Source organism: Protopterus annectens, chromosome 7.part0 (assembly GCF_019279795.1).
Source record: "Protopterus annectens isolate FY-2018-M chromosome 7.part0, PAN1.0, whole genome shotgun sequence".
NCBI classification, from domain to species: Eukaryota; Metazoa; Chordata; order Ceratodontiformes; family Protopteridae; genus Protopterus; species Protopterus annectens.
In genome coordinates this window covers 1,711,543,460-1,711,566,835 of record NC_056739.1, presented here as the reverse complement: position 1 = coordinate 1,711,566,835, position 23,376 = coordinate 1,711,543,460, and the positions used below count along the sequence as shown (strand labels likewise).

Genomic DNA, 23,376 nt, shown 5'->3' with positions numbered 1-23,376 from the left:
AGCAATCTTAGCAGATATTAAAAAATGAAGGGATCATAAAGTAAGGAAGTAGTTAAGAGTGCATAAATGTTATATTACAGAAGATCGCAGGTAGGTGGTAGAGGACGAATAGTTGTAGTACTGAAGATTAGTAATCGAGTACGTAATGGAAGTATCAGTCCTATAACAGTATGCTTTCTTGTAAAATTATTAGGGGAAGTAATAAAGTTTCCTATGTGGTAATAAGTGCAAACGTGTAGTGGGCATAAAGGTGAATTCCTAAGAAATTGTCTGTCGGTTCAGCAGAATTCATATGAATATAAAAGTAATAAATCTTGTGCGGGGTGGCGAAGGGCATGCGTAGACATAAAAGCAATAAGCCCCATTTTATTCTTGTATTTAGAACAAGAATAATGCAAACATCTACATCTGACTTTTATCAGCATGTAACAATATATAACTAATCAAAATGTATTTCCTGTTCTGAAAGCAGTCAGAAGAGTTCATCACATAGTAGTAGAGGTTTGTGTGTGTGTGTGTGTGTGTGTGTGTGTGTGTGTGTGTGTGTGTGTGTGTGTGTGTGTGTGTGTGTGTGTGTGTGTGTGTGTGTGTGTGTGTGTGTGTGTGTGTGTGTGTGTGTGTGTGTGTATATATATATATATATATATATATATACGTGTGTGTGTGTGTATATATATATATATATATATATATATATATATATATATATATATATATATATATATATATACATATATATATATATGTGTGTGTGTGTGTGTATATATATATATGTGTGTGTGTGTGTGTGTGTGTGTATGTGTGTATATATATATATATATATATATATACAAGGCTGCAATTTGCAAAAGAGGACATGTGAAGTGAAGGCTAAGGGAGATAAATTAAAGGGTGTAGTACAGTGAGAGGAACTTTGAGGGGATTAACTAATGGTATGTTAGTTATAGGTCCTATGTGATTACATAGAGAAGAGGTCATTTATATATTTTTAAATGGAACGAAAGCTGTCAGAGATCTTTATCCAGAAGGACTGGTGCAGTGATAGATCCAGGTGTTCTTGAAATATGATTTTAGTCAGGAATTGAAGAAGCTGGGTTTGCTGATCTGTCAGCTAGAGGTGGATAATAATTTCCAGATTGTGGCATTTCAGCTGGAATAAAGGGAGTCACCATGGGAGTTATGGGAGGGAATGATATAGGTCAGGAATTTATTGGATGAGTAAAGTTTTCTCCTGAGAATATACCATTGAAGAAAATTCATAAGGATTAGGCAGTTGTCTGGGATGTGTAAAACTTTATATGCTATTATGAGCTGACAGTATTTGAGGTAATTTGGGTATTCAAGCCATTTGAGCTGTTTTTATGCTGGTGCAGTGGTGGGTTTAGTTTACATCTGTATTTTATTACAGCACTGCTTCAGTTTTGTAAGCTGGGTCAAATGAAGATTTGTGAAGATGGGGCAACATATAAGTGTGTATAAAGTACATAGGCACCTGCTGTGCATTTGTATAAGCAGTCTGTTAATTAGAATTTTGTGTAATTCAGCAGTCCAAGTCGATTTATTTTCTTGACTACCTATTGGACATGGAGGTCAAAGTTTAGATTTTCATTAATGACGACAGCACCTAAGGGTTTTGTGTGGGGAAACAGACTCAAAGGTGGCACCACTCGGGGAAAGAAGATTCATTTATTTATTTATTTTATGTCCAAGCTTGAATTAGGGGTGAACAGAATCAGCTTAGTTTTTTAGGGTTTAGTACAAGGTTGTACTGTTTGAGTCGGACTTGGATGGAGGTAACGGAGAGTTGGGTGATGTTCTGATGCTCAAGGATTGTTTTGGTTGTGTAGATAATGGCTGAATTTTTCAGAATACAGGATAGCGGTTGCATTAGTGAAGGCAAGAGGAAGATTATTAATAAAAATGTTGAAAAGTAGGAGACCAAGTACTGAGCCTTGAGGAGCTTTAGCTGGGATGGGAAGAAAAGTGGATTTGGATTGTTGCCATTTTACACTTTGGGTCTTATTAGTGAGTGAAGTAGATATTAAACTGTTCTTGGGCTGTGGGAGACAGACCAGTGAATATTACTTCGCAGTAGTTTGGAGTGAGAGACTGTAGAGAAAGTTTTGGTAATTCAAGGAAGACTGATGATACAAGTTAATTGTTTTTCCTGTGCCTGTAAATGGTGTTAAGAAAAGATAGAACATTATCAGTGTTGTCTGTAGTATGGGAGAAATCCAAGGTAAGACGGGGACATGAGGAGGTTGTTTGAAACACTGGTTAGTAGTTGAAAGTGGATGTATTTCTCAAGGATCTTAGACAAAGGCGAGAGTATGGCAAAGGGTCTGAAGTTAAAGAAATCAGTAGAAGGGGCACTTGAGCATACTTGCCAATGTCCGGATGTGTACCTACCATTAGTGTGTGGCATAATCTTCCTTGCTGTTATATAATGACGGCTGACTAACTTATCACTTGTAGCTTTTGCATTCCTAAAGGTAAGCATAATGTTCCTACCTATAGACTTTTGAGTACTTCATATGATTTAATACATTAATGCATTTATTTATACATTCCTTTGGTACACAAACATTTAAAGTAAAAGTAGTGGTGAACCCTGCCTTTATCTGGTGAATCTCTATGTTCTGCAGCCTTCCTTTCCAGTACTGCTGTTCTCTCTAAAAATAATATATTAATGAATTTTGATCAAGTTCACTGTCTCTGAACTGGCCCTTTCAATAAATATATTTTCATATCACTCAAACATTTTTGAATATGTCTTTTCCTACCATGCCTGCCAGACCCTTTTCATGAAATGTGTTTTCATATCACATAGATCTTTTTACCTAAATGCATTTTTCCTGCCATGCTTGCAGAGTATCAAGTGCCCCCCCTATCATATTAGCTCATTTCTTTCCTGTACTACAGTTTTCTATTTGGAGCGAGACCAGACTTTGGGGGAAAGAGATGTCATATAGGCACCAAATGTGCATGCCTTTGCCAGTATCCCAGCAATGATATTTTTGTTTTGGCCTTAACCAGGCCTCTAGTGGCTGTTGTCTGCTCCCACATTATTAAAGAGGCATCCTGTACCTCCCCCCTTTCTGCACACTGCAACATATAACCATTAGCGTCTACTTTCATTGATTTAGGATCACCAAGCAGACATTCCCCAATCCTGTAGTCTGTGGTAAAATACAAGCCTCCTCTTCCGTGCAGCATGTTGGTCTGAATGGGTCTATCATCCCCTCTCCTCAGATGGGAGTGTCAGCAAATGCCGCTCATTCCCATCTTCTCCTGCCCAGCTGTTCCAGTGCCCAAGGTGCTATTTAGCCTCGGGTCATGTGGGTTGAAGTCATGGCTTTGTACATCTGTGCCACAAAACCATACAACACTTGGGTCTTGCTCTAAAGATTGACCAGTAGAAGAAAAATCATCACAACGGCAGAAATCATGATTTGGGAATATTTTGAGTCATATGCATGGAAGATAACTGGTTTAAAATAATAAAGGATTATAGTCTTCTTTGTGTTTAGTTTAGCTTCTAGCTCATCACTTTCTATAATGCTGACATGTATACGTCTAATTTATGAAGACTTTTTTTTCACTTATTGGTGCTTAAAAGGGAAATCAATATAACATTTATTGATGCAACCCACAAATTCTTTCAGATATCGTGAATCACATTGCCAAATGACTAACACGTTTTTATAAATTCTTTATTAAATCAGAACTAAAACATTGAAGAAAACAAACCACAGTAGCATTTTTTTCCTGCAGTGTACATTTCCTTTTCAGAATTAACACTCACTCTGATATTACATACATTTTTCAGGTCCTTCCTTACCTTAAACCTTACTCCTCTTCATGAATATTATCCTGCATGTGTTGTTCACACAGACTCAGTTTACTATTATGTAATTTGCTCTTTCCTTTTTTCTAAGGATCCCACCCCCATTTCTTTTATCTCCTTTGTAGTATTAGTAACTCAGTTACAGTAGATTTAGATTTTGATTTCCATTTTCTAGTAAGTGTTTTTCTGGCATCCCAGTATCATTAATTTTCATAAGAACTAACTGTCCCTAGACAAGTTAGAGCCTATGTCTCAGCTCAAAAGAATCATTTCCTTTGTCACTGTAATTTTCTACTCCAACATTTCTGGCAAACCACTCTGTTAGGATTTTTTTAAATCTGCCACTCTGTTACATTACCATAATACATTCCCAATTACCTCTCTCTTTTTTCCCATTAACCTCCTGCATTTCCTACCTACCTGAGTAAAAATTGTCTGAAGTCTGCTTGGGATATAAAAATATCTATGCCAACACTTCCAAGCAAAAATCCTAAATGTTCTGGACTTTGTGTACTCCTAATTGCTAACACAGTGACAAAGACGTCATAGTTTAAACAATCCAGATTACACTCTGGATTATGAATGAAGCAAATTGTCACCAAGTCATCTTTCTAGAGTAAAAGACTTGTCACTTTTGTCATACTACTCTGTCTGGTAAATCCAAAACCCAATTGCTGTTAAAGTTGTTTTGTGCGAAATTGACATGTACCTTGTTTTAACATTAACTGTAGGTATCATCCAGCCAGTTTCAAAGTGCACATTTCCTAAAATCTTTAGTACATCCATAGTGTTGCTTATCTTTGAACTAACAGAAGATTGTGGTGGTCTTAAATTTTAATCAGGGTATAAAAATAATTGTTATGACTGTTGACAGCAGCAGTTGCTGTACATCCTGGTGTCACGTTATAATTTGTCTTTGGTAGTAAATAACACAGGTGGCAACAAACATTTCTGATTTCTCTACTTTTAAAAGAAACATAGATATTAATTGCAAATGAATCCTCCTCTAAAGCCTCACTCCTTTTGTAACAATTACAGTCTGTCTAGTTTTTCATAGAAATTTGTATCATATATAGTTTGTTTAACCTTGATGGGTAATCTGAGTTATTTTGTACAATCTTTATCCGCCTCCGTGTTGACAGTAGTTTCTTCTCATTGCATTATTTCCAGTGCCAGCCATTCTTGACAAGGCACATTATACACTGCTTTTTAATGTAGCTCAGTTTTACACTAGTCGAACACTGCACATTTGAAAGCAGCTTAAGTTAGGTGTAATATGGATTAAAAGTGGAGGATTTATTTTAACACATCATTATATTGTTTCTTATAACCACTTTCACCAAAATAATGTTAAATTAAAGTTACAACAGAAAGAATTTCACAGGTGTGTGGTTTGATGTAGCAAGCATTACATGACACTAGTTGACTGACAGGATAAGGCAGGAAGTGGAAGTAATAAAAAATTGAACTAGCTTTACCTGATGGCCAGCCATACCTTAATTTTTAGACACACTTTTCTCTGTCTGCCTCATGGCTGTCTAGTTTGCCTCAGTGTGACTATTCTGCATGTATGTAACTGTGTGTCTTGTGTGATGGGGTTAGTTTATCTAATCCTGCTTGTGTGTTTGTCTTGTTATAGTGCTATCATCGTCTTGTGTTTGGGAGTCCATGTGTTGTGTCTCAGTTTTGTCTTGTGGTAGTGCTGCCTTCGTCTTGTGTGGGTCTCTGCTCAGTCTTGCAGTAGTATTGTCTTGTGTGTTTATGTCCTGTGTATGGAAGTCTGTGTGGGCGTTCAGTCAAGCTGTAGTGCTGTCTTTATCATGTGTGTGTCTGTCCTGTGTGCAGGAGTCTGTTTAGCTGTCTGGCTTTTCTGTTCAGTCTTGCTATAATGCTGTCTTTATCTTGTGTGGGTGTCTGTCCTGTGTGGGGGAGTCTGTGTGGGTGTTAAAGACAGCACTATAGCAAGAGTGAACATTATCATGTGTGGGTATCTGTCCTGTGTGCAAGAGTCTCTGTATCTGTTTTGTGTGCCTCTGTCCTGTGTGAGGGAGTCTGTGCTGGTATTTCCTATTCAGCCTTGCTGTATTGCTGTCTTTGTCTTGTGTGTCTGTGCTGTGTGTGGAAGTCAGCATTGGTGTCTCTGCGTACCTCTGTGGGACTGGCTACCTTGATATAGTACAGAGACTTGTCGTAATGTTACATCATTGCTACTAAGTGCCAGTCAGTCATAGCTGTCAATCTCTTGGCACAAAAAAATCTGGACAAAGCCAAAGACAATAGGGGGACAGCGTCAAAAATTGGGGCACATTTTAAATATTGGTCTTATAAACTTAAAAAGTTGCTAGAATAAAAGACACATTATGCATTTTCTGAAGTCTGAAACTCAAATGAGTGTCATTAATTAGTGAATTCAGCCCTCACTGATTTGCCATAAAAATTCAGAAAACTACAAATTTTGAGGAACAAACCAAAAAGGAGTAAAATCTGGACATTCTTTGAAAATCTGGCCTGTTGAAAAGTATGTGGTCAGTGTGTGTGCACCTCTGAATGGATATCTTGCTGTGGTACAAGTGTTTGTCATAATGTAGCATTGGTACTAAATGCCAATCAGTGTGTGTGTGTGTGTGTGTGTGTGTGTGTGTGTGTGTGTGTGTGTGTGTGTGTGTGTGTGTGTGTGTGTGTGTGTGTGTGTGTGTGTGTGTGTGTGTGTGTGTGTGTGTGTGCTGGATGGGTTTGACAGGGAAGGGGGTGCAACAGCAATATGGTTACACATTGTATACTCCTGAGTAGGGCCCCCAACTTAAAACTTGCTGGGGGCCCCCAAATTGCTAGTACCGGCCCTGCCTCTAAATACGAAATATATGTCCTTTTGATGTATCCAGCACAGTTTTTCATAATATTCTTACAGTTGTTTGCAATTTCCTAGCTTTCATCAGTTTGGATGGATCTGAAACTGCTGACCTTTCTTTTGCTGTGCATGTAATCTCCAAGTCAGAGCACTGGTTTTCCTTCTCTCCGTTATGGCCCCTGAGTCTTACATATGTATGAGGCAGGTATATTTTCTCTTCCTCATGTTTCATATTCTCATAACTACTTTAACTACATGATTTAAGTTTATCAGGTACAACCTAAATCTCCCCTTCTCTGACCTCATTTCTTCTCTGACGTACTTTGTTGCTTCTTCCCCTTCCCCTTCCATTATAAAGCTTCACTCTATATCTTTAAAGTAGTGAGCTGAGACACCTTTCTTTTTTTTTCCACTTCCCTTTACATTTGGACTCATCACTGGTGAGGTCTGTGCACTGTATTTTATAGTTTAGAAAAGCAATCTAAATAAATTATGTTAGTAGTACCTAAACAGCATCAAATGTCCCACAAATAATGCCAAAAACTGATGTTAACTAGGTTCAGGAAAACACCACCATGCAACATTTTGATGAAAGAAAAAAGGCTTACTCCAACAATTGGATTAAATTATGCTTTGTAATTTACATACCGACATTAGTGTTTCCAACCACCAATGGTGCTTTGGGGTACTCTGTTTTTAATTCCAGCAGTTCTTCCAGATTCGCAGGACTTATCCAAGTAATAGCTGTGCCTTTGAAGACCCGTTTTGTTTCCTGCTGCTGCTGTGCCATCAACTATGAAAAAGGAATACATTTAATATTTGTATCATCTGTATTTATAACAGAGTGCTATTATTCAGAGCTGAGAACAACAGTCATGCAGGCTCCACTGAATTTGTGTGTGCCTGTGGGGAGGTGCATCCACACACGTGTGTGCGTGTGTTCAGACACAATATGACTACAGATATCAGTGCTCACTAACTGTGCAGTGCAGCATATGAACATTGACCTTATATATATTCTTGACATGAGGCACATGCTCTACTCCTGGAAAGTGAAGAGAGCTGAGAAGGAAGGCTGGTAGAAGAAAGGACAATACCTGACATCTAGTTAGGGGATGGTTGTGCCACTGTGTAGAATAAATGAGTCCTCATGGTGTGGACAGTAAACTGCGGAATGCCTTGCCAAGCTAGGGTCGGAGACAAGGGTAACTCAGAGCATCTGTCTCAATATATCAATAGTGAAATTAGATATATCGTATATTCAAAATTAACAGCAAGATGTACAGTTTCACAAATGGCTTGAGTTTGTTTAGCTATTTATTTAGTATGCTAGGGTTGCTTGTTTCAATAGATATCATATTTGATAGTAGAGAAAGCCACTGTTTTAACTACTTTTTTCATTTTTTTATTTGGTTGTATTACTTTGGGAATTATTTTCCTGATATGAATTCCATTTATTCATGTTAATGAAGGGTTTCTGAAATTATCTCTTCTGTATATTTTGACATTATAAAGCTTTCACATAGTTAATTTGTCAAAATAAGTTGACATTTTCAGGCCAATTTTATTAACTTCTCCCATTATTTGGTCTTCTTTTATAACCATCTAATTACATAATGTAGAAAAAACAGTCCAAGAACACTATCAAGAAAGATAAATTACAAATATGTGATTAGAGTCATGTCTTTAATTTTTACAACTTATAAAACAGTTAAAGATGACTTAATTCTATACTTAGGACAATAATTATAAATATGTGCATGTATGCTTAGTATTAACTGTCAAAAAGCATAGCTACACACCAGCACAAATCCAGTCATTTAAAGTATTTATACATGAGGTTCTGCACATATCAAATCTGATAATATTTTATAAAAGTGGTTTTCTAAGAAAGATTTTACTGGCCATGTGTACACTGCACACTACTCCAGAGTAGTTTCATTTAAAACATGCAAAATGTTATGAGGGTGGCTTGTTCTGATGTTTGAATTATTTAGTTCAGACTACAAAGTGACAGATGTTCTAGCACTAATAATCATTTGAAATTGTTTTAATATCTGCACATTGAAAATTGGACTCACATTTCGACAGAGAAGATTCAAGCCAAGTTTGCTGACATGGTGTTATGCCCCTCTAAACAATGTACACAAATGTATGGTCTTCATTATTTAATACCTTTTGGATATATTCTCTTTAATTGTTGATCATGTTATAAAAATGTAACCCTACCTATTTAATTTCTGAACTGCTTTCAAGAGAACACTGCCAGCACATTGTTTCATGTAAAATAAATTACATATACTGTAGAAAAGCCTTGTTTAGCCAGCATGCTCCTTTAGTCTGTGAACTACAGATGTTACTCACATTTTACTAAAACTGAAAATACCATAAATGAAGGCTCATAGGTTCATAGGTAAGCACATGGGTAAGTACTGTGCTAGCTGCCCTTGGGAGTCATTTCAGGTCTAGCCAATTCCCCCTTTGGTGCTCAAAATACCTATCCCATTTGCCTAGAGATTGACCTTACCTTGCCACCGATGACAATTATGTATTACCCCTAACGGAATAACTGGGATCATATAACAGATAATTTGAGGGGACCCATGAATTGGATAATGCATTTATGAGCAGCCTCTGTCCATTAGTAGTACTGGGGGCAGTCCTGGGGTAAAGGTAGAGGTATAGTCCTATAGTTCCATAGCTTACAACAAAGAATACTGAATTACTTAAAGTAATATGTGCTACTCATCAGTGCATACTTTATAAGTACACTAATGCCACCATGTTTTTTTTTTTAATTGTACTTCCCTAATGATGTCAGGGCTCATGCAGTCACTGCACATTAACACATCCTCCCATTTGTCATGTCAGTGGAGTGAACCACAGTCTATTTTTCACTGATGACTCCTGTTTTTCCAGGTGAAAAAGCATTTTTGACTCATGGGATCTACTCTGCCTCCATTGAGGAAGGTGACATTTAGGAGGTCCTGCCATATTTCATTAGGGTGCATTTTTTGTCATTTGACCCAATTGTACCTTTAGGGACTCTGGGTTAAAATGATACAGGCAAAAGTGTGTGCAAGCCTCTGTGAACACCAAAAAGGACACTCCTTTCCTCCCCTAAGTATTATCCTGATTGGATATTTCCCAGGCATCTACCAGGTAGAAATACTGGACTGATTCATATCCTGTCCTTTTCCTAAAAGGGAATGTGAGTTTTCCTGCATTGCTGTTTGTCCAACTGACAATAGTACAAGGACATTGTCACTGTAAACCTCTTTCATCAAACACATGAAAATATACTTTCTCCATTGTTGTTCATTATATGCATGCATACGTTTGTATGTATGTGTATATATATATATATATATATATATATATATATATATATATATATATATATATATATATATATCTATATATAATATGTGTGTGTGTGTGTGTGTGTGTGTGTGTGTGTGTGAGTGTGTGTGTGTGTGTAAGTATATATATATATATATATATATATATATATATATATATATATATATATTCACTTTGAAACCTCGAGATACTGAAATATTGAATTTCAGTATCTCGAGACCAAAACAGCGAAAGTGTAGTTGATGGAAACCTCATATTGTCGAATCTGCTCTTTGTTGAATCAGTACTAGGTGTGCTGTGGTCTGTTCTTCCTGGTATGCTGTCACTTTAAGGTTTAATGGTGTATGGGTAGGAAAGATGGCAGTTGACATGTGAATGTGTTCGGAGATTCAGGTAAGTTTTTAGTTGGTTAGGGTTTTGTGTAGAAATGTGGTTTTGTGTACTTTTTTGAAACATTTTACAAGTCAGTTAGGGTAGGTAGGTGAGAGTGCGTGTATGTAATTTTTGACAGTGGTGTGTTGTATTTGTGTAGTGTGTATGTTTCTCATGAGATGAGTGCAACTGTGCAATGAGGGGTAGGGCACATTACAATAGGTTTGTTTTTTTCTTGTGATAGTGTGACCTCGGAGTTGGTATATATAAGTAGTGGGGGTGTGGGGGGTACAGCACCCCACATGGGGGTGCAGGGGCCCTTGCCAAACTGGTTATAGTTTGCTAGTGCTATGAGGTTTTTGTCTTGTTTTTGTGTGTTTATGTGGGGGAGAGTTGGGTATTCTTTTTGTCTGTAAATTTCGATGTTTTGGGTGCCAGTGTTTTTATTTTTCCTATTTTTGCTCTTTCACTGTTTTGGTCTCGATATACTGAAACTCGATATTTCAGTATGTTGAGGTTTCAAAGTGAATCCATATGTGTGTGTGTGTGTGTGTGTGTGTGTGTGTGTGTGTGTGTGTGTGTGTGTGTGTGTGTGTGTGTTTTGGAGGGCTGTTACTGGGATCTCCTACCACATGGGAGGCACGGGAGGGCTTACCCTCCTCCACCAAAAAGCTTTAGTCTGTGTTTGTTGAAAGTGGCTTTAAGTAATGTTTTCAATATTTTGTTCATCAGACAAACAGGTTTCATTAAATAATCACAAATTCCTCAAAAACAGATCATCTGGACTTTGGCTGTTTGGTCTTTTTATCATGGTCAAACATTCAATAGCCTAGGTTTCTAGGAGAAGTCAGGCTGCAGGTGCCCAGAGAGATACCCTGCCTCAGTACCATGAAGCTGGTAATGCCTACTAATGCTACTAGTAAAGAAGAAAATAGAGAACTAAATTTAGTTCTCATCCATCAGATGTTGTTTCATCTCTGAGCCTCTCAGTCCTCATCACTAACTCTAACATTAACTGAATTCAAATTGTCATTGAGGGAGCATATTCTTACCATTAATTCTGGTGGGAAGATGATCTCTTGTGTCGAGTCCAAGGGCATGAATTCAGCTGGATGAAACAGGTCTGTACATATCTGTAAAAAGAAGCAGACAGTCTTGGCACAATACAATACTATGCTATATAAATAAAGAACTAAAAATTCTAGTATAGTAAATATGACACATTTATAAAACTTTAATTAGCAATTAACTATCAAACTCATGGTAATGACGTAACTGAACTAACGTTTATCTTATGTGTGCTCAAACACGAGGGCTGTCTTGTCAGATACATTCCCTTAAAAGAACAGTCATTCATTTACTATAAGCAATTTTCAATGGTAAATAGTTCACAGGGTGCACTACTTGTGTTAATAAGTTCCTAAGAGTATAAAATAATTTAACTGTATCACTCTGTGCCGGTCCCAAGCCCGGATAAATGGGGAGGGTTGCGTCAGGAAGGGCATCCGGCATTAAACTTCGTCAAATCTTTTCATGCAGTCACCAGTTAATATTTCCATACCGGATCGGTCAAGGCCTGGGTTAACAACGACCGCCACCAGTACTGTTAGCCAACAGGGTGCTGGCAGAAATTGGGCTACTGTTGGCTGAAGGAGGAGAAGAGGTGGAAGGCATGGCCAAAGGCAGGAAGAGAAGAGAAAGGCTAGGACTGTGGTAGTGAGGGTCGGAACTTTGAATGTTGGCAGTATGACTGGTACAGGGAGAGAGCTAGCTGATATGATGGACAGAAGGAAGGTTGGTATATTGTGTGTGCAAGAGACCAGATGTAAGGGGAGTAAGGCTAGGTGTATCGGAGGTGGGTTCAAATTGTTTTATCATGGTGTGGATGGGAGGAGAAATGGCGTAGGAGTTATTCTGAAGGAACAGTATGCGTAGAGTGTTTTGGAGGTAAAAAGGGTGTCAGATAGAGTGATGTTTATGAAGCTGGAAATTGATGGTGTAATGATGAATGTTGTTAGTGCATATGCTCCACAAGTTGGGTGTGCAATGGATGAGAAAGAAACATTTTGGAGTGAATTGGATGAAGTTGTGATGACTGTACCCAAGAGTGAGAGAGTGGTGATTGGAGCAGATTTAAATGGGCATGTTGGTGAAAGGAACTGTGGGGATTAGGAAGTGATGTGAAGGTATGGTGTTAAACAAAGGAATTCAGAAGGTCAGATGGTAGTGGATTTTGCAAAAAGGATGGATATGGCTGTGGTGAATACGTATTTTAACAAGAGGGAGGAGCATAGGGTCACCTACAAGAGTGGAGGAAAATACACACAGGTGGATTATATCTTATGTAGCAGGGCCAGTTTGAAGGAGATTGGAGATGGTGGAAATTGAAAAAGGGTAATTGTGAGGTGGAGTTCAGGGATGAGTTAAGACAGGCACTGGGTGGCAGTGAAGAGTTACCAAATAGCTGGGTAACTACAGCAGAGCTAGTAAGGGAGACTGCTAGAAAGGTGCTTGGTATCACATCAGGACAGAGGAAGGATGACAAGGAGACATGGTGGTGGAATGAGGAAGTACAGAAGAGTATACAGGCAAAGAGGTTGGCAAAGAAGAAGTGGGATTGTCAGAGAGAAGAAGAAAGTAGACATGAGTATAAGGAGATGAGGTACATGGCAAAGAGAGAGGTGGCGAAGGCTAAGGATAAGGCATATGAAGAGTTGTATGAAAGGTTGGACACTAAGGAGGGAGAAAAGGACCTGTACAGATTGGCTAGACAGAGGGACCGAGCTAGGAAAGATGTGCAGCAGGTAAAGGTGATAAAGGATAATGAGGGAAACATACTCACAAGTGAGGAGAGTGTGTTGAGGAGATGGAAAGAGTACTTTGAGGGGTTGATGAATGAAGAGAATGAGAAGGAGCGAAGGTTGGATGATGTAGGGATAGTGAATCATGAAGTACAATGGATTAGCAAGGAGGAAGTAAGGATAGCTATGAAGAGAATGAAGAATGGAAAGGCTGTTGGCCCAGATGACATACCTGTGGAAGCATGGAGGTGTTTAGGTGAAATGGCAGTGGAGTTTTTAACCAGATTGTTTAATGAAATCTTGGAGAGTGAGAGGATGCCTGAGGAAAGGAGAAAAAGTGTTTTGGTACAGATTTTTTAAGAATAAGTGTGATGTGCAGAGCTGTAGTAACTACAGAGGGATTAAATTGATCAGTCACAGCATGAAGTTATGGGAAAGAGTAATGGAAGCTAGGTTAAGAAGGGATGTGATGATTAATGAACAGCAGTATGGTTTCATGCTGGGAAAGAGCACTACAGATGCAATGTTTGCTCTGAGAGTGTTGATGGAGAAGTACAGAGAATGTCAGAAGGAGTTGCATTGTGTTTTTGTAGACTTTGAGAAAGCATATGACAGGGTGCCTAGAGAGGAGTTGTGGTATTGTATGAGGAAGTCAGGAGTGTCAAAGAAGTATGTAAAAGTGGTACAGGATATGTACGAGGGTAGTGTGACAGCGGTGAGGTCTGCGGTGGGAGTGACAGATGCGTTTAAGGTGGAGGTGGGGTTACATCAAGGATCAGCTGTGAGCCCTTTCTTATTTGCAATGGTGATGGACAGGTTGACAGACGAGATCAGACAGGAGTCCCCATGGACTATGATGTTTGCAGATGACATTGTGATCTGTAGCGAGAGTAGGGAACAGGTGGAGGAGATCCTGGAGAGCTGGAGATATGATCTAGAGAGAAGAGGAATGAAGGTCAGCAGGACTAAGACAGAATATATGTGTGTGAATGAGAGGGAGGATAGAGGAATGGTGAGGATGCAAGGAGTAGAGGTGGCGAAGGTGGATGAATTTAAATACTTGGGATCAATAGTTCAGAGTAACGGTGAGTGTGGAAGAGAGGTGAAGAAGAGAGTACAGGTAGGATGGAGTGGGTGGAGAAGAGTGTCAGGAGTGATTTGTGACAGACGAATACCTGTAAGAGTGAAAGGGAAGGTCTACAAGAGGGTAATGAGACCAGCTATGTTATATGGGTTGGAGACAGTGGCATTGACAAAAAGGCAGGCGTTTGAGCTGGATGTGGCAGAGTTACAGATGTTAAGATTTGCACTGGGTGTGACGAGGGTGGACAGGATTAGGAATAAGTATATTAGAGGGTCAGCCCAGGTTGGAAGGTTTGGAGACAAAGCCACAGAGGCAAGATTACATTGGTTTGGACATGTGCTGAGGAGGGATGCTGAGTATATTGGGAAAAAGATGCTAAGGATGAAGCTACCAGGTAACAGGAAAAGAGGAAGGCCTAAGATAAGGTTTATGGATGTGGTGAGAGAGGACATGCAGGTGGTTGGTGTGACAGAGCAAGATGCAGAGAACAGGAAGAAATGGAAACAGGTGATCCGCTGTGGCGACCCTAACGGGAGCAGCTGAAAGAAGATGATGATCACTCATCCTCAGTGGTTGTTTCCTGTAAACATTTCACCATTTCCTGAATCTTAGGACTATGAAAGCTATTAAGTAAGAGTATTATAAACTGTATTATTAATATTTATCTGCATTGAGTTGCATTAATATCTGCAACAGTATGAACATTTGGTGTTAGTATTTGTGTGTATTTGTTAGCACAAACAGAAACATGCAGCTGTGCTAACTTCTCATGAAGTGTATGGATCTTTCCACTATGAATATTACAAATGATAAAAAAGATATTATTACTCATTTGAAGTTAACCTACAAAGTTTGTAAGTGATTTACAAAATTCTGTGGTAACTGTCGTATAACTTTGTTGTTTTTTTACACTAGTCTGGATTACTAACTACATTACAGAAGTGCATTATATACCTTATAAGAGTATTAGTTCTGCACTGGAATTCAGTTCCATTCTTCAAGTATATAAGGTGGTGTGTCTGTTGCACAAGTTGCATTTTTGGGAAGAACTCTTCTATAACTTCTGTAGAGAAAGTAAAACAGCGCAGCATATTCTCTAGGGGTGCTATTTAAAGGAAATTAAGTCTTAGTGTCAGCGCTGCCATTTGGTGGGGTATCATGCAGGACAAAGTACAAAAGACAAACACTCATACTTTCCACAGTGCAATGGGGACTGAGGAGGCAGGAAGGGATTAAGGCTGTGATGAACAGTGCTAGATATTTTGGAAGGAAATGGGAGGAGAGTGGCAAACATTTATAGTAGACAGAACGACAGACATAGTGTGGCTGAACTAATAATAAAAGGGATTAACATAGATCTCTGATTGCACTTGTTTTCAGAAAAGCTAACAACTGAAGGGTAATTGAAGAGAAAGATCAAAGAAAACACAGGCAAAGACAGCTCAGGTCATCTTACACAGAAACCGTGCTTTGCATTTGTCTATTATTAATTTTATTTATAGTGTTGGAAAATAAGGGGGTGAGAAAGTATCTGACTACAGCATACTTAGTTTTGTAAGATTAAAGTCATGTAGTTGTACTGAAAATTGTTTGCTTCACTTAATGTCCAGTGTTTTAATGACATGTTACAATAAAGGCCATTTCTAGTTAACAAGGGGTGTTCTGTTAAGTTCTTTAAATCACTAGTTAATCTTGTTGCAGATTAGAAGGCACAGGCCCCTAGTTACCAGTAACATCTAACCAACTATACTTGGGACAACAGTTCTAACATGAGGATAGAAGAAGCTACTTGAGTTTGTAATTAGATAACTGGAGGATGGGAGAAATAACCTGATAAGGTATGACATTACATTAACGGAAATCCAAAAAGTGCAGCACCTAACAGACACAGGCAATCTATTCACTCACATTGGTGATGTCATTAACACAATCAGCTGCCATATACTAGTGGCAACATTAGCAACAATAAAAATCAAGGCTAGTGATGTTAATGGCCCTATTGGAACCATCAGATATCACAAGTGTTCTGTATTTTGCTAGGAGTGATTCCTGGTTAATTGAATTACACTAGATTATACTGTGATCTAGTTATAAATTCTGTAATAAGAAAATCTACATAAATATTATTTGAATAATTACTTTGGTAAACATTTCCACATCCATAACGGTACTCTTCTTAAGGCACAATGCCTGTATTTTGTTTTATCAAAGCAATCTGAGCTTCCATTCAGTATAATGTTTGATAAAAAGGTAGGCCTAGTTCACTTAAGGCAAGGTTTAATCCATTTTATCATTCTCCTCTGCACTTGTCTTAGCACAAAGAATTTTGTTGGTCACATCTTGGTGGGCTATTACTCAACAAATTCATATTTTTTAAGCATTTGCAGCTTACATGTTCCCACTGCTTGTCTTAACAACCGCTTATCCTTGTCTGCAATTTAAATTAATATCATATCTTTTTAAAAGGCTCAGCAACACATTGTTTAAACTGGCCCGGTCTTTTATTGCATTCCTTTAGTTTTATAATTTACATCTTGGAAAACAATGCAGTTTAAAGGGAAAGGAAATAATAAGAGAAAGAAAAGAAATACTGAAAAATGGAAACATGAAGAAAGAAAGAAAGAAAGAAAGAAAGAAAGAAAGAAAGAAAGAAAGAAAGAAAGAAGGATTAATTTCCTCCCAGGTAAATGTATGCAATTCAAGGCAATGACACAGATCTTGGCCACTGTTAAAGGATTTATCTATTTATTTATTTACTTCCTTGTTTCATTTTCAGGTAAGGGAAATGGACCGCCAGGGCCATTTCTCGGTCACTTCCTTATTACTTTCAAAACAAATGTAAATATAATCTAAACAAAAGCAGAGTTGAACAATAACAGCATTAAGCCACCTTAAAACAGTCATCATTTAAGGACTAAGCCAATACATTATAATGCTGCATAGTTGTCAGAATGAATGACAATGACTAATGACCAGTGACAACCAATGACAAGCTTGTGTACCACATGGATATAGTAGTGATATCAATTATGTGAGGGCAATGTAGCAGTTTTATTCATCTTGTTAATGTAATCTTAAGTTGGCTAAAATCGTGCCCTGGTCTTGTTGTAGCAGGTAGGACATTCAGATGGTAGGCGTTTAATGGAAAATGCATTGATTATGCATGAGAGAGAGAGAACAGTTTTGGATATCATAAGGACTCATGCCTCTCAACTGTAGAGATTTGTGCAGAATGTCAAGATTTTTGCCTGATATTTTTGGTCTGTTTCTCTTAAAATTGTGGTTTTCTGGAAAAGCACTGGCAAATTGTTGAGAGTTGAAGTAAGAAAATAATGACAGACATTTGAGCTTCAGAGTTCATACCCTCCAGAAAAATGCATGCTAATGCAAAACCTATTATTCTATCAACTATCTACGTTTGTAAGAGCAATATTTAAAAATTGTCCCTAGTTTTGGGCCTTTGACCCCCCCCCCCCCTCCATTATTGATGACTGTGTCCGGATTTCTGGCTCTAAGAGGTTGAGAAGTATGCATTTAGTATAAAATTTTGCACTATGAAGATCTTAAGAGTTCTGAAATTCTCCTTGATAATAATAATAATAATAATAAGATAATATAGTACCTTGCCACAGACAGGATTAAGTGGATTAAATTGTGTATATACTAATGATGACAGACATGCTTAACCAAACAAACCCTTTCACTGTGATGCAGTGTGGTTTCCTGCTGTGTTACAGTATAACAACTCTACTTGTTTAGTTTTGTAAGGTCTGTTATTTTTGTATATTATGAATAGAGGACGAGGCACTGACGGCAAGTGTGTATTCAAAGGTTAGTAAAAACATCCTTTTCCTAATTGTGATCATATCCAGCCATGTAAGGAATGCATTTAGAGCAGATATATGCTGTGAGGTTCATATATATATATATATATATATATATATATATATATATATATATATATATATATATATATATATCATGGGTCTACTTTTTCTTATCAAAAGCTCATCCTTTCAAAAAGAAAAATTACAAGCCCAGTTATGCAAAAGTGCACTTTCACGGCTGCCAGTTCAACAAATTGGTAAGATTAAAAAAAAAAAACTCTACAAAGTCATTTTTGCAGGGGTGCAAGCCCCTCTGCAACTCCCATACCCCCAGTATTTTATATATACTAACTACGAGATCTCACTACAGTGGGGAAATAGGTATAACTCTTAATTATTGTCATTATTCATTGTGTAATTCACCATCTTTCCTCCAAAAGTCATTAGTTTTAGGAGGGATTAAGAGGGACAGAGCTAAAATTTGAGTCAAAATCAGGGACGTCCCTGAAAATCAGAAACAGTTGAGAGGTATGTGTAGATATATAGATATACAGGTATAGCTATAGATATAGATATTTAGAGACAGATAGATATATGCTTGTATTTTCTATGTCACAATGTAAATGATATGTGAACTTTGCATAAGTATTGGAAAACATGCATCTGATAAAGTAAAAATATGTGATTTAATGTGCAATACATGTGTTTTCAGTGGCAGGAAAATGTATGAGACTGTATGACTTTTTCTATGAATATATTTCTGCCTTCATTGAAGGTTGGACATCGAGCTGGCACCTTGCCATTCGTGAAAATCTACTGCCAATCATTAGCGGACCGGAGTTCTGCTGTGGCGACCCCTAACCAGGAAAAGCCGAAAGACAAACAACAACAACATACGCAAATAATATTTGCAACTTAAGACTAGAACTTCCTTCTGCTGGAAATACGGCAGTTACACCTAGAATATGAAATATGAGGCAAACATATAAAACAAAGTATAATTGATTTTATCTGTAATTAGAAAGGCTGGCTCCTGGGACAGGAAGATAGCTTGTAAAAGAGTAATTGAAGAAATATTTTAATGGAATAGCTGGCCAACAGCAACTTAAGAGACTCATTAGTATATAAATCTAAAACTTTGAATCATCGCTTCTGTGATTTCCATATTAAAAAATATAAACTACATAGCTGAATCAACATAACAGAAAAGATAAATTAGAACTACTCTGAAGCTTGTAACCTGTGTGTTTTGTTCTTTGAACTTGTGTTTCTGCTTGGAAAATCAGACAGTTTGGCTTAATGTTCATTAATTCTAGTCATTCATAATTAGAAAGAAAGTAAATCTGCAGACAAATACTATATCCTGTAACTTATTTGTTCAAAAGGATTATTTTTTTCTTTTCATGTGCAGCTTATTATATTCCTATATATTTAATGTTTAATTGCAATGTTTAACTTACTCATTTCTAACTAAAGTATTTTTATTTATTCACTTTTTAACAATCGTGGCTGGTCATCTTTTAGTTAATTAGTAACTGATAAAGGGTATTTATAGCTAAATAATGACAAACTGGTGGCATCAACTTCCTTTCAGCTAGACTGCTCAGTAACACATTACCATTTGTATGTATTACTATTCAACTTATTAAAAAGAGTGACTGAGAGATCCCACACCTGCTAATCTGCGGTTGGTGACAGTTTACAACAGTGAGCCAGTAGAGAAGGCTGTAGTACTGAAAAATATTACTGGCCTTCCCTGGAAATTAATATTTGTACATGCAAGTGTGTGTGTGTGTGTGTGTGTGTGTGTGTGTGTGTGTGTGTGTGTGTGTGTGTGTGTGTGTGCGTGTGTGCGTGTGTGCGTGTGTGTGTGTGTGTGTGTGTGTGTGTGTGTGTGTGTGTGTGTGAATTTAAGAGTTTGTTTTAAAGTACAGTTACTTTTGGAAAGTGATCACACGAAAGCATTGAAACTTACAAAACATGGTGAGAAAGGGATCTGGAGAGTTAGGCCAAAGGGTGTTCAGTGTGAAGCTTATTCTTGGGTGTGGCTGGTGTACACCCACACTGTAGGTGACAGTGCATACTTCTGACTTGCTCCTGTGGCCAGGCTGCACTTAAAAAGTTGTTTAATGGTTCATACTTCTGTTTCATTTTGTATACCTTAATCTATTTAGCACCAGTGGTATGACTTGCGAGACCATACCACTGCAGGCCATTAAGTTATAACATTTTAAGACTTAATTTCATGGTGAGCAGTGGAGCAGATCCAAGTACTGTAACCCATATCACATCCATCATCCAATTGTTTTTCATATGCAATAAAACAGAGATATTCCCTATCAGTTTATGAATATTACTGGAAAATTTAAGTAATCAACCAGTAAGACCCCAAAGTATGTACATGCTTGCATGTTTGCAAATGACATATACTCAGGTTCATAGGTTCATACTAGGCTATCTGCCCTAGGGCATTTATAAGCCTAGCCAGAGTGTGTATGGCTTTCGCCACCCATTTTAAATTAATTTTGCTATGCCCTTTTTCGAGGTTAGTATACTGTGCCTCTGTCTAACAGTAACACAGAAGTGATACCCGGGGTAAACCTACGATCTCCCATCCACTCATCAAGATTCCTCTTGAAGAGAGTCAGTGAGGAACTCTGCCTAACCTGAACTGGGATTTTATTCCAGAGTGATGGGAGTCTCTGGGTTATGAATCTGTCCCTCCAGCATGTCCTATTTATTTCAGTGCTGAGGTTCAAGTCCCTCGAGCGCATAGCTCGATGGGATTTGGATTTTCTGAGGTGCAGCATGTCCATTAATTCCAGGTTGGACATGGCTTTATACGTCAGGCACAGATCGCCTCTGAGCAGGCGGTATGCCACTGAGTAGAGCTGGAGTTTCTTTAACCGGGCAGCATACGGCATCTGTTTGAGCCCTTTGATCCTCTTGGTGAGGTACTTTTGGGGTCTTTTCAGTTGCTGCAGATATCTGGTAAGGTACATCCCAAAAGGGGCATTGTACTCAATTATGGGCCTGATGAGGGATGAGTAAAGAGGCACGATGACCTCCCCTGATCTAGATGTGAATCCCTTCATGATTAGGTGGGCTATATAAAATGTTTTTCTAACCACTTTGGCCACGTGGTTGTCAAATGAGAGATTGCTATCAACTTGGGTCCCCAGGTCCCTAATTACTTCTTCTGTACTTAATGGATTACCACCTATGTGGTAATTTGTGGGCACTTTGTTTTTGCCAAAGGGGATGACTATACACTTTTTGGCGTTTAGCTTGAGGCCATGGCTCTGGCACCAGTTGTCTGTTTCTATGAGGCCCTTTTGGAGGATGCTTGTGTCGGCTGCAGAGTCTATTATGGCGCCCAGTTTGCAGTCATCTGCGAACTTGTTCAGCCACAGTCCTTCCATGTTGGCCTGTACCTCTGAGAAATATATACCGAACAAGAGAGGTCCCAGGACTGAGGTGCAAGTAACCCTACATTTTGTGGCAGACTGGTGGAAAACATTTAAAAAGCGTTCATATTTAATTGCTTTGCAAAACAAATGTGATAAATTCAATTCAATTTAATCATGGCAAGAATGACAGCAATACATTGAACAACATGATTGATAAAGTCAATTGGTCCAAGGAAACTCTTAACACTAAAACATACTTTAGTTATTCCATTCTTAAAGTACGGTGTTGACTCTACTTCTTATAGATAAGAATTATAAAATAAATTACCATTTTGGTTGGATTATGAGTTAATTTAATGGTATAAGAAAAAAAAGGACTTTCTGTATTGATAAAAAAACTTTCAAGCAGCTTCAATAATCAAAATTAGAACATGATCAGTAAATTAATGAAAAATAAAATTCAAGTAGCAAAAGTTAATTATAAAAAAAAAGCTAGTAGAGGATGTTAGTACAAAGTATTCTAAATATATAAAGAATAATGGCAAAATAGGTTATCGTATGTGTGCTATAAAAGTAAATAATGCTTTAGTTACTGATGCATTATTAATGGCAACCAAACTCAATAAATCCTTTATTCTTTCTGATAACAATGTAACTGATCATGAAACTGTGTTTAGGACTCCCAGCAGGGATTTTTGCCTTACTATATCTTCTCAGTTCTTCAGAGGTGCTATGAACAAAATTAAGAAAATGTCACACTATCCCTGTCATTTCACTAAATAAATTAAAGGACACTCTTGTACTTATATTAAAGAATATCTTTAACAATATTCTTCACTCTGACAGAGCTCCAAATGCTTGGATGAAATCACTTATTACACCCACATATAAAAAGGATTGTAGGGAAAACATAAAGAACTTTAAGCCAGCCTACTGCCCATCTTAGGCAAATGCCCAGACAGGTGCCTGTCTGAGTTAATGAGCGATAACAACAAAATGCCATAACTAGATATAGATCAACATGAGGCTCACACATCTTGTAGAATTGTATGATCAGATTACTATCACATTATACCTAGGATTATCATCAAGTGTTATGTACTTAGGGCTAGCTAAAGCATTTGAATTATTTTCTTTTTCTACCATTCATAAGGCACTGTGTGATAATTAAGTGACTAGCTGCATGGATACTGCAGATCACAAGGCACAGTTAATAAAGTATTAGTTGGGATATTTACCAGTTATTTCTGGTATATCACAGAGAACCATACTGGGTCCAGCTCTATTTAATATAGTTTTTGCCACTATACCTAAAACAGACATTTCTGGATCATTCCTTAACTATAAGGCTGATATTTATATCTGGGCTGAGTTTATTTATCTTAAATTTACTGCTGACAAATGGAACATGATATATTTTGTAAAACCCTAAATAACAACACTTATACAAATGACATCTACTTTAATATAAGATGTTAACCATTATAGAGACTTGGAAATGATTGTACCAGACAGCTTTATTTTCAGCTTACATGCCAAAAGTGCAACTTGTTGAGCAGTGAAGTAGCTAGGTATAACATTGAGGAATTTAGCCAACATGATAATAATTAACATTTACATTTAAGACATCTTTTCATCTCATTGTTGACTATAATGTGTTCTCCAGCAACACAATACTGCAGCTTAAAAACTTGGAATCTGTGAAGAAGGTTTACCAAGAAAATTCTATATCCAACGAAAATGTCATATATGGAGAGATGCAACATTGTTATACACTTTTCTATATTGATATATTAGGGAGAAATGTATATTTACATATGATGC

General features: G+C 37.6%; 1 protein-coding gene across 1 annotated transcript in view; it reads right to left on the bottom strand.

Moving 5' to 3' along the window:
• LOC122807194 (aldehyde oxidase 1-like) overlaps positions 1–23,376 on the bottom strand; it is a 784,671-nt gene that overhangs the window by 554,589 nt on the left and 206,706 nt on the right. The window contains exons 8-9 of the mRNA XM_044078244.1: positions 11,483–11,563; positions 7,344–7,488 (exon numbers count right to left, since the gene is read on the bottom strand). Coding sequence (XP_043934179.1) covers positions 7,344–7,488; positions 11,483–11,563 — 226 coding nt within the window. The remainder of the gene's footprint in view (positions 1–7,343; positions 7,489–11,482; positions 11,564–23,376) is intronic.